This window comes from Nannospalax galili, unplaced genomic scaffold (genome assembly GCF_000622305.1).
Source record: "Nannospalax galili isolate Female #2095 unplaced genomic scaffold, S.galili_v1.0 scaffold1023, whole genome shotgun sequence".
Lineage (NCBI taxonomy): Eukaryota > Metazoa > Chordata > Mammalia > Rodentia > Spalacidae > Nannospalax > Nannospalax galili.
The window spans coordinates 862457-875311 of NW_008349234.1; the positions used below are offsets into that span (position 1 = coordinate 862457).

General features: G+C 43.5%; 1 protein-coding gene across 2 annotated transcripts in view; it reads right to left on the minus strand.

Annotated features, from left to right (window-relative positions):
* Positions 1 to 11919, minus strand: part of Dcaf7 (DDB1 and CUL4 associated factor 7) — a 42166-nt gene extending 30247 nt beyond the window's left edge. For both annotated transcript variants that reach the window (XR_607720.3, XM_008846602.2), the window contains exon 1: positions 11547 to 11919. Coding sequence is in view for 1 of the 2 variants with exons in the window: in XM_008846602.2 (XP_008844824.1) it covers positions 11547 to 11684 (138 nt within the window). In the remaining variant the exon portion in view is untranslated. The remainder of the gene's footprint in view (positions 1 to 11546) is intronic.
* Positions 11920 to 12855: the final 936 nt, after the last annotated feature.

Consider the following 12855-nt stretch of genomic DNA (forward strand, 5'->3'; position numbering starts at 1 on the left):
CCCCTGGGACTAGAGTTACAGACAGTTGTTAGCTGCCATATGGGTGCTGGGATTTGAACCCGGGTCTTCTGCAAGAACAACCAGTGTTCTTAACTGCTGAGCCACCTCTCCAGCTCCTAGGTGACACTCATTTTTAATCCCAGTTCTTGGGAGGCAGAAGCAGGCAGATCGTGTTGTGCAATGCCCATAGAGGACAGAAGAGGCTGTCGGATCCCCTGGGACTAGAGTTACAGACAGTTGTTAGCTGCCATATGGGTGCTGGGATTTGAACCCGGGTCTTCTGCAAGAACAACCAGTGTTCTTAACTGCTGAGCCACCTCTCCAGCTCCTAGGTGACACTCATTTTTAATCCCAGTTCTTGGGAGGCAGAAGCAGGCAGATCCCTGGGAGAGTGAGGCCTGGTCTGCATAGTGAATTTCAGGCCAGCTGGGGCTACAGGGAAACCATGTTTCAAACAAAACAAAAACAGTATCAGTTTTCACCCTGAAAAAAACAATTCTCTTAACACCCTCCCCCCAGTTCTTGACAAGGTCTTACATAGTTGACAAGGTCTTACATAGTTGCTCTCAAACTCAGTATATAGCCAGTGACTTTAAACTCCTGATCCTCTTGCCTCTACCTGCTAAGTGCTGGGATTATATGCATATGTTAGCTCTTGTGTCCTAGGTTAAAAAAAAACAAAAAACTTTGCTTAACTCCATGTTACCATATTTTCTCCTGTCTTCTAAAAAGTTTATAGTTCTAGACTTCACATTTAAGTTGTATTTTTCCAACATTACCTAGCATTCAGGCTGACCTCTGAGAGATCCATCTGCCTCTGCCTCCCAAGTGCTAGGATTAAAGGCCTGAGCCACCACACCTGGCTGCATTGTTTTTTTAAATCCTTATATGGTCTTTTAAAAATATTTTCACGGGGCTGGAGAAATGGCTCAGTGGTTAAGAGCACTGACTACTCTTGCAGAGGACCTGGGTTGGATTCCCAGCACCCACTGGCAGCTATGAACCATTCCTAACCCCAGTTCCAGGGGAATCCGACCTCCGCATGGCACAGTTGAACTCACATACATGCAGGCGTGGTGGCGCATGCCTTTAATCCCAGCACTTGGGAGGCAGAGGCAGGCAGATCTTTGTAAGTTCAAGGCCAGCCTGGTCTACACAATGAGTTCCAGGACAGTTGGGGCTACAAGGAGACCGTATCTCAAAAAAGACCAAAAAAATAAAATAAAATATTTTCATTGATTCCAGAATTTCATAACAATGTATTTTGAGCACATTCAGGACTATTCCCTCCTCCCAGCTTCATGTCCTCCATTATTATCTGTCCTTTACTACTTTGACTTTTTTGTCTTTAATATTTTATTATTTTATTTGTATGAATGTTTTGCCTACATGTAAGTACATTAATGTCTTGCAATGCCCATGGAAGCCAGAAGAGGGCATCAGATGCCCTGGGACTGGAATTACCAATGGTTCTTAGTCATTGTGTAGGTGCTGGGTCCTCCACAAGAGCAGTTAGTGCTCTTAACCACTGCATCTGTCCAGTCCCTTCTATTTTTTTGGTCTTTTTGAGGCAGGGTTTCCCTGTAGTCCTAGCTGTCCTGGAACTCACTATTGTATACCAGGCTGGCCTTGAACTCACAGAGATCCTCCTGCCTCTGCCTCCTGCGTGCTGTGATTAAAGGTGTGAGCCACACCTGGCTCTTTTTGTTTTTTTAAAGGTCTATCAAATCCAATCTGTGCCTCCCAAGTGCTCCTGGATGTGAGTACAACCCCTGGAATCCTGTCAACTGACTAGGTGTCACACCAGTAAGGAAAACTGACTCCCTCTCTGAGCATCCATTAATTGACAAAAGATCCTCAGCTAGAGCTGGGGTTTCCTGCCTACCTCCCTCATCCATGCTGGGTCCCTGTCTGGTTTGGGTTTGCACAGCTGTCTTTATTTCTGGTGGCCAAAATCCGGTCTAGAATTTTTATATTAGAAAGTGTGTGTCGTGCTGGAGTTTGAACCCCAAACCCACCTATATATTAGGCAAGTGCTCTACTGAGCTAAATCCTCAGCCCTCAATTTTAAGCCCTTTTTTTTTTTTTTTTTTTTTTTTTTTTTTTTTTTTTTTTTTGTTTATGTCCAGCTGATCTTGAACTTCCAGAGATTCTCCTGCCTCTGCCTCTTGAGTACTGGGATTAAAGTCATGTGCCACCATGCCTGACCCCAGCCCTCAATTTTATTTTATTTTTAAAAATTTTATTTATTTTTATTTTTTATTCTATGTGTATGAGTGTACTGTCTGCATGTATGTAAGTGCACCCATGTCGTTCAATGCCCGAGGAAGCCAGGTCCCCTGGAACTGGAGTTAGAGATGGTTGTTAGCCTCAGGGTCCTCTACAAGAGCAGCCAGTGCTCTTAACAGCTAAGCCATCTCTCCAGCCCCTTAACCCTCAATTTTAAAGAAAAGCTCTAAGGTTATATTCTAAAAAAAACAGTTCCGCCAGGCCTGGTGGTGCTAGATCACCCCAGAGCAGTTGCTTGCAATCGTGGCTCTATTAGAATCTCCTGTGAACTTTAAAAGTGCCCAGGGAAGGGCTGGAGAGATGGCTCAGCAATTAAGAGCACTGGTTGCTCTTGCAAGACTCAGGTTCAAATCTCAGCACCCACATGGTAGTTTAACAACTATTCCAGTTCCAGGGGATCTGATGTTCTCATCTATCCTTCAAAGCACTGCAGAGTCAAACAAGCTAGCTTTCACATATTTTAGTGTAAAATTTAAGACAAAGGGGATGGCTCAGTCAGTAAAGTGCTTAATGGCCAGCATAAGAACTGAATTCAATCCTTCAGAACCCATGTAAAAAAGCCCAGTGTGAGCCAGGCGTGGTGGCACACGCCTTTAATCCCAGCACTTGGGAGGCAGAGGCAGGGGGATCTCTGTGAGTTCAAGGCCAGCCTGGTCTACATAGTGAGTTCCAGGACAGCTGGGGCTAGGAGACCCTGTCTCAAAAAGACCCCCCCCCCAAAAAAAGGCCCAGTGTGAGCACACCTGAAATTCCAGCACCAGAGAAGTAGAGACAAAGCAGGTGGAGACAGCAGGATCCCTAGGGCTTCTTGGTTAGTCGGTCCAGCTGAATCTGAATTCCAGATTCAGCAACAGACCATGTCTAAAAAATAAGGTTATAGATGGGGGCTGGAGAGATGGCTCAACAGTTAAGAGCACTGGCTGCTCTTGCAGAGGATCTGAATTTGATTCCCAGAACCCACATGGCAGCTACTAACCTTCCATAACTCCAGTTCCATGGGAATCTGACATCCTCTTCTGACCTCCGTGGGTATTATGCAATAATGGAGGCAATACACTCATACACATAAAATAAATAAAATATTTTAAAAAAAGATGAGAAGCAATTGAGGAAGACACCTGATATTGGCTTCTGGCCTCCATGTGCCATGAACACATACATACATGAGCTTGAATACACACAATTTCTAAGCAAAATTTAAAGCATCTTAGAGTTTAAAAAAGAACAAAACCAAACACTGAAGGAACTTTCTACTGCCACATAGCACTGTAAAGAAAATGCAAAGCTTTCTGGAATAGGTGTGTCCTTAGGGTATGTCTAATCCTACCCTCTACAGTCTTTCTACATTCAAAGTCATGATAAAGGACTTAGGAGGGGATGTTTTAGGGCTAATGCTGTTATTAGAGGGATGCCACATAGAATCATATTCTTAAAAAAATGTAAACATTCCTTAAAATGAGAGTATTTGTAACCTGAAATTCATCTCTTTCAAAAATTGGTTATTTTCTTCAACATTTCAAGATTGTGCCACTTAGGTGATTAATTCAAGCACACTGTTTTTCAGTTCTCAAAGATTTAATGTGTTTGTACAAACTTGTGTTTCACTCTCAGTCAGACTCTAGCCTCTTCTGCTCCCGGTTGCCAACCAAACTTGAGAGGAGTAACTCTGACTGACTACTGTTCAATGTTTCTGTTCAGATATGCAGATATTTACATTTTATGATAGAAGAGAATGTAAGTTCTCTGTGAATATTCGTAATACAGAATAAGATGGTAAAGCACCCATTAACCTACCCCTAATTCTACTTAATGACCTTGACAAATTCTTCCTAAGTTCTATACTGACAAACTGCTGATCAGTGTCTACCTTTCTGAATTTTTCATGTATTTTTGTTTGTTTGTAGTATGATGGGTCTTAGGAAGAAACAGTGGGAGAACAAGAGAGGATAATATATATGACATGAAAGCAGAAGGGAAGATTACTAGGGGGAAAGGCAATCAGCAAAAAAGGAAAGGGGAGGGCTAGAGAGACAGTGCAGCAGTTAAGAACACTGACTGTTCTTGCAGAAGACCCAGGTTCGAATCTCAGCACCCACATGGCAGCTAACAGCTGTCCCTAACTCCAGTTCCAGAGGATCCGACAGTCTCTTCTGTCCTCTACAGGCACTGCATGACACAGGTACACTTACCTACATGCACGCAATACACGCATACACATAAAATAAAAATTAAAAAAATTTTTTTTGGTCTTTTTGAGACAGGGTCTCCCTGTAGCCCCAGCTGTCCTGGAATTCACTAAATAATAATTAAAAAAAAAAAAATAGGAAAGGGGAGAGAGGGGAGGTTGAGGGGACGGACAAATGAGAATTAAGTATAATGATATATATATGTGTGTGTGTGTGTGAAAATGTCATAATTTCTTTGACAATGAAACCATTTCTTTGCAATGCTAACCAAAAAATTAGTTTTAAAAAGGAAAATAAAAATTGCTTCCATTTATACTTTTATTAACAGTAAATGAGAATGCCAATTTCTCCATATCTCTGAAAACAAAAATAAGTTTTTTTACTAATTTGACAGATGAAAACAGCACTTTATTTTTACAACATTTTACTACTGAGGTTGAGCATGAACTCATTACTTTACTCTTTCCCCAATTCTTTAACTACATATTTGGTTTAGAGTTTTAGTTCTTTGTCTTTCTGCTCCAATGACATCTATGCGTAAGACCTCCTTTTCTGCATCTATCATGTTCTTTCTCATTGTAATTGTTTTTTCAGTACTGGGGAATTGAACCTAGGGCCTGAAGTGTGCTAGGCAAGTGTTCTACTTACTCAGCTACATCCTCAGGTCTCTTTTCATTTTATTTTGAGACAGGTGCTAAGTTGACCAGGCTAGTCTTAAAAGTCACTCCACACCACAGGCTAGCCTTAAACTCATGGTCTTGCTTCAGGCCCCCAAGTAGTTGCCAGCCTGTGTTCCTTCTTCTCCTGCTCCCAAAAGATTGTGTTATTGTTGTTTCTTTGGTTCTGCTTTGGCCCATCAAAATTCTATTTTAGACAACTGCGGCTCTTTTGAGTTTGGAATCTGAGCCACAGACAGATCTCCTTCTTGGCTTCTTTCTACATCCAGCATCCTATAGTCCGTCCTTACACACTGTGTGAGCATTAGGACAAATTAATTCTGCCTGTTGTTATCATGCTGACATTCTGGTCTTTCTCTAGTCTTCCCCGTCCTCCTGCTAAATCTCTTCTATCTCCAACCTTCAGTGCCCCTCTGCAATCACTGTTTAACAACCATTTCCCCAACATGGGAAACAAGGTCCCTTAAGAGAAAAGTTATGGAGGAGGTACTCTTAAGAATTCTGCTGAATATTCCAGGCTGGCCTTAAATTTGAGCTCCTATTAGGATTAAAGACACATGCCTCTACTCTTGTCCTATTTTTTCTCATTCCCCCCCTTTTTCTTCCTTCTTTCCCTCCCTCTCTCCATCCCTTCCCTTATGAAAGATTTTTCCAGGAGGATCTCTGTGAATTCGAATCTAGCCTAGTCTACATAGCGAGTTCTAGGCCAGTCAGGGCTCATAGTGAGACCCTACCTCAAAAAAAATTTTTTTTAAAGATTTTAAAATAATTTTTTTGGCCGGGTGTGGTGGCACATACCTTTAATCCCAAGCAGGCGGATCTCTGTGAGTTCAAGGCCAGCCTGGGCTACATAGTGAGTTCCAGGACAGCTAGGGTACAGGGAGACCTGTCTCAAAAAGACAAAAAAAAAAAAAAATTTTTTTGATTTATGTGTATAAGTGTGTGTACCATGACTGACATAGGTACCCTCAGAGCCCAGAAAAGAGCATCCCTTGGAGCTGCCTTATGTGAGTCCTGGGAACTAAACTCAGATCCTCTAGAGGAACAGTATGAGCCATCTCTCTAGCCCCCAAATAACATAAATTATATATTATCTATATCTTTTGGATTTGTTTTGTTCTTTTTTTGCTTGTTTGTTTTGAGACAGTCTCAAGTAGCTCAGACTGGCCTTGAATGCTGATCCCCCTGCTTCCACTGCCCAAATGTTGGGATTACAGGTGTGTACCACAGTGCCCAGTTACCTTATGGGTTTTCTTTTTTTAAAAATATATATATTTTTTAATTTATTATTTTTATTTCATGTGTATGAGTGTTATGCCTGCATGTAGGTAAGTGTATCCGTGTCGTGCAATGCCTCTGGAGGACAGAAGAGGCTGTCGGATCCCCTGGAACTAGAGTTACAGTTTGGTTAGCTGCCATGTGGGTGCTGGGATTCAAATCCAGGTCTTCTGCAAGAACAGTCAGTGGTCTTAATCACTGAGCCATCTCTCTAGCCCCTTATTTTATTTTTTTAAAAGAAAAGTACCATATCTACCTTGTTTGTTACTGTAAGCTCCTTGAGGAAAGAAAATGTATTCTTTAGCACACAGTGCTACTATAGAACACAATAGTGCACATGTGGTAAGTGTGGAGCCATTTAAATAAACTCATGCTATCAAAATCAACCTAACAATTCCAGAGTCATCAATTACTTTCCCATAACTGTTAATAAAATCAAAATTAGCCTAGGTTCAATCCCCAGTACCACAATAAAACAAGAATTTTCCTAACAAAATCAGTTTAACTTATTATTACCCTCACTTTGTGCAGGAAGAAATTGAGGATAATTTACCCTAGGCCATACAAATGGTGACAGGATTAAGATTTTCAGTGCTGGGATGTGTGGTTCAAAGTGCTTACCTAGAATTCACAAATCCCTGAATTCATTTATCCCTAACACATTAAATCCCTAACATATTATGGGCAAACTAGAAAAAAAGTTAGAAAACATAATTATATTAATACAAGAAAACTTAAATTACAATCATATTTTAGTCAATGCTGTCCACATTTTTAAAAGATGACCATGGGACTGGAGGGATGATTCATTGGCCATGAGCACATCCTACTTTTGCAAGACCTGAGTTTAGTTTCTAGTACCCACATCAGGTGGCTTACAATTGCCTACGGGTCCAGCTTCAGATCCAAGGTTCTCTTCTGGCCTTCATAGGCACCAGGCACACACTTATACATATGCAGGCAAAATACTCATACACATAAAATAAAAATAAATCTTAATTTTTTGATAATTTGTATTCAATATCATTGGTTTCCTTTGGAATTTTATGTAATTTTATGCATTTAAAGATAATTATGGGACTGGGGAGATGGCTCAGTAGATAAAGCACTTGCTGTACAAGCATCAGGACTTGAGCCAGTCCCAGCCCCCATATTAAAGCTGAGCATGGCAGCATGTCTATAACCCCAGCTCTGGGAGCCCATAGACAGGTAGATCTATGGGGCTTGCTGGCCAGTCAGTCTAGCAGATACAGTAAGTCCCAAATTCACTGAAGGACCTAGCCTTCAAAAATACAGTGGAACATGACAGAGGGAGACAACTGATGTCAACCTCTGTCCCCCACTTCCCCACAAACACACACACTGTCACACACACACACACACACGTGTGCACACATGAATACACATACAACACACACACACACACATAAACCCATAATTATATCAGGATATAGTGGCAAATGTTTGTAACCCTAAGTGCTTGGTGGGTAGAGGCAGAAAGATCTTAAATTTGAGGTCATCCTGGGCAACCTGGCAAGATCCTGTTTCAAAGCACACACAAGTCTGGTGTGGTGGCTCATGCCTTTAATCCCAGCACTTGGGAGGCAGAGGCAGGAGGATCTCGCTGAGTTCAAGGCCAGCCTGGTCTACATCGTGAGTTCCAGGACAGCTGGGACTAGAGAGAGACCCTGTCTCAAAAAGACCAAACACACACACACACACACAAGTGCACACGCACCCGTGTGCTAATTATGAGGTGTCCATTATGAAGTGGGCAGGTGTACACAGGCATTCATACACAGAGGCTCTTACCTATGAAGCCTGATTTACAGATGAGTAGAAGCACAAAAAGTCTTCACTGCCTTTATCATGTAAGTTTAAGATATAGTTAATTGCTTATTCTGCTAATACTGGCATTGCTGCTTGTATTTCATTATTAAGACCACACTATCTGTGTGCCTGGCACAAAAGAGCAGCTCTCTACAGTTGAAAATGTAAACCAAAGGACAAACTTTGGGACAGACCTCCTGCAAATGAGGTTTTTATATCAATTACTCCATTGATTCTGCAAGCAGCCTATCTGTGGCTCAATGTCTCCTCTCTTAGAAAAAAAAAGGACTACTACTATTGAACCAATGATTCTGAAAGAAATTAAAAGGAAAAATATTGTATGAAAAAACTATAGCCCTTTGAAAGATATATTTCACTTTCTTACATATATCCTTAAATAATAATACTAGCGCTTTAAGATATATTTTTATTTATTAAGTCTTTTAAAAATTATTTTCATTTTATGTGTATGCATGTATCGCCTGCATGTAGGTAAGTGCACCCATGTCTTGCAATGCCCACTGAAAACAGAAGAGGCTGTTGGATCCCCTGGAACTGGAGTTATGGACAGTTGTTAGCTGCCACGTGGGTGCTAGGATTCAAACTTGGGTCTTCTGCAAGAACAGCCAATGTTCTTAACCCCTGAGCCATCTCTTCACCCCCTTTTTTGGTCTCTTTGAGACAGGGTCTCCCTGTAGCCCCGGCTGGCCTGGAACTCGCTATGTAGATCAGGCTGGCCTCAAACTCACAGAGATCTGCCTGCCTCTGCCTCCCAAATGCTGGGATTAAAGGCATGCGCCACCACACCCGGCATATTCTTATTTTTTAAGATTTTTTATTTTTAAAATTATGTGTGTGTATACATGCACGCACACATGAATCTGAAGCTGGAGTTACAAGTAATTGTGAATCACCTGATATGGGTGCTGAGAACCAAACTTGGGTCCTATAGCAGAGCAGTACATGCTCTTAACCCCTGAGCCATCTCTCCAGCCCATTTATTTTTTACTTATGTGTATAACAAGTGTGTCAGATCCCCTGGAACTGGTGGTGATTAACCTGAGTGCTGGGACTCAAACTTGGGCCCTCTGGAAGAGCAGTCAGTGCTCTTAACTGCTAAACCATCTCTCAAGCTCCAGTTCTAGAGGTCTCTTTCTTCTTTTTTTTAAAAAAAATTTCTTTTATTTTATGTGTATGAGTGTTTTGTTTGAATGTAAATGCACCTGTGTTATGCAGTGCCCATGGAGGTCCGAAAAGGGCAATGGATCCCCAGAACTGAAGTTATGGATAGATGTTAACTGAATTGAACCTGGGTCCTCTGCAAGGGCAGCTAGTGCTCTTAACCTCTGAACCATCTCTGCAGCGCCCCCCCCCCCTTTTTTTTTGAGACAGGGTCTCACTATGTAGCCCTGGCTGGACCTGAACTCTCAATATATTATCAGACTGGCCTCTAACTCACAGATCAGTTTGCTTCTGTCTCCCAGTTGCTGGGACTAAAGGCATGTACTCCACACTTAGTCAGTTCTAGTGGTCTTCATCTTTTTAATTAATTATTTTATGTGTATGAGTGTTTACTTGCATATTTATAAATATACCATGTGTGTGCAAAGCCAGAAGAGGGCATTTGATTCCCTGGAACTGGAGTTACAGACAGCAGTTAGCTATCATATGGGTGCTGAGAACCAAATCAAAGGCTGCAGAGATGGTTCAGTTGGTTCTAAGGTCCTCTGCAAGAGCAGCCAGTGCTCTTAACCACTGAGCCATCTCTCCAGCCTCTAGTGGTCTTAATCTTACTAATACTACCCACATCAGGACCTTGAATCCCATTCCTAGTCCTACTGTCCACTGAGGGAGAAAAAGTCATCAGTGAAAGGAAATAAAGTTCAAGTTCAGGAAAGGATGATCAGTATACTCCCTGGTATTTATTTGTAAACTGTTGGTGTATGTGTAATGTCTGAACAATGAAAGTCAATCCCTTTCATCCATTTTTCAAAGGGGACTCCAAAGATATTAGGACCTTTACCCAGAGAAACATATGCATTCCTGAAAACTATAAACAAACTTAAATGTTCAAATGTTTGCCCCTGGACCTTCACATTTAGAACAGAACCTCTTCCCTATAGTGCTGTGGGTCAGAAATAATAAAATTTGGTTAACAGCTAATCAATAGACCAAAGAGGACCCAAACCTAGACCAGCCACCCCCACCCCACCAATCTTGTCTGTGTCCTAAGTCTGATGTGCACAACCAAGGCTTTCAATAACTGCTAACATTTACATCATTTACTCTAAGACAACAAAAAGAGGAAGAGAGAGAGAACATTCTGCCCAACACTTTCAAAATTATCTCCCACACTATCAGCTCAAAGCTACTCTCCCTTCAATGAATAACATGCAACCACAACTACATGAGGCTGTGTGTAGCAAAGGCCCCCATCAACCTGTCTCAGGCATGCCTCCAGTCTTACAGAGCATCAATGGGGCTTTTACATCTGTGCTGGGTGTTACTCCATAAAGTGAAATTCATTTCTTTTAAATTTATTTCTTTTATGTTAAAGATCATTTGAAATTCAAGTGTGTAATGAACTACTGGGAAATATTAACCTGTTAGGCATTCAACAATTAGTAATACATTTATTTCTGAAACAAACAAAAGCTTCTCCCTTCTACCAGTGCTTCAATGTAGAATTCTCAAAGAGGTGGATGTTCAGCAAGACATAATAAGATTGCAAATCAACATGAAAGGAGCCAAGAAAGAATATCCTTTCAAATGTCATCTTTCTCTATTCAGAAACAATGGCGGGATCATGGTACTGACCAAGGTTTCTAAGAGATTGTTGGGGGGGGGGCATCAGCTAGCAATGGCAGCCCTAGCAACAAATATCCCTAACAGAAAATCTCGCGTGGCCAGGAGTGAACGACCACCAATCCAAGCGCCTGCATTTTCCTTCGCAGCTCTTCCCTCTCCCGCCCCCCGCCCCGCAACTGAAGCATTGCGGCAGAAGTGGTGGTGGGGGGGGGTAGGGACAGACGACGTGGCTTTGGGGTGTAAACTCAGGTGTGAAACCTGTTACTACCACGAAATACCTTGTCGGCCTCCCGCACGTCACAACACCGTGCCTCAGTTTCCCCCGCTGTCAAGATTAAATAAAGCAATGAATGTGACACTCTCCACACCAGGCCATGGAGGAGGCGCTCCCGGCCAAGGCAAGTTTGCAGGAAGAGTTGCGGGATCCTCCCGGGGCCCGCTTCCCGCCAGCGAGGCTCGGAACCCCTGCCCGGCCCACCTTGTTGTTGTACTCCTCCACGAAGCTGCCCAGCGCCAGGCGAAAGCGCTTGTCTGGCCGCACGCTCCAGTTCATGGCGTAGACGGTCCAGGGCGCTTCATATTTGTAGATCTCCTTCCGTTTGCCGTGCAGGGACATGGTGGCGGCTGGGCCGCGGAGCAGCTAAGGCAGCGAGGGAGTCCGGCAGGGAGACCGAAGGGTCCGACGGGAGGCGGAGCTGGGGCGGGCAGGAACGGCCTAGCCCACTAGCGGGGCCTCGGCTACAAACAACCGCTACCGGCCCGACCCCCACTTTCCAACCAGCTTGGGCAGAGACAACCACCTTCGGTTTGGGATGCTGGCCCGCCCTCTCCGAACGGAAGCCACGCGACCCCCGCAGCGGCGACGAGCGTTGGCTGCTTCCTCAGTCCTTTCGGAACTGTTTCTTCTTCTCATTGGCCAGGACGGCCATAGCAACTGCGAGACCTCCTCACTATTGGTGAGACTGCTTGTCATTCCACTGACTCGCCACGCCCACCTCCTGGAGGCAGGCGCTTCCGCTGTCCCAAAGATCATTGGCTGGCCGAGGTGTCAGTCATTCAGATAACGGCGCAGTGCGGGTAAATGGGAGTGTCGGGGGCTTGCAGGCCAGTGTGACCCACCGTGGGCCTCCAAGTTCTAGGCCAAGTGTACTAAGACTGGAGCTTACTGGCCAAGGTTACTAAAACTGCTTGCGTAACCTGCTGTTTCTTGGTGCTGCTGTTCCGAACCTCCTCTCACTTCTGTCGAGTAAGAAAATTAAAGTCTGCCTTGATGGAGGACCTACTGCATTTATTTCATCATCCTAACCACCTCCCACCCGAGGCCACTTAAAAAGTTTTTTTTTGATTTATTTTCTTAAAGATATTTTATTATTTCTATGTGTATGAGTGTATTGCCTGTAAGTATGTGAGTGCACCCGTATCATGCAGTGCTGCGGAGGTCAGAAGAGGGCTTCGGATTCTGCTGGAACTGGAGTTAAGGACGGTTCGTAGCCTTCATGTGGGTGCTGGGAATTGAACCCGGGTCCTCTGCAAGAGCAGTCGGTGCTTTTAACCGCTGAGCCATTATAGTATGTGTACGAGTGCTTTTGTCTGCATGTATGTAAGTGCACCACGTATGTGCAATGCCTGCAGAGACCAGAAGGTGCTGGATTCCCTGGAATGGTAGCTATGGACAGTTGTTAGCTGTCATGTGGGTGCTGAGAACTGAACAGAGTCCTCTGCAAGAGCAGCCAGTGCTGTTAACCACCAAGCCATCTCTTCAGCCCTCCCTTCCCCCCAGGCCACCT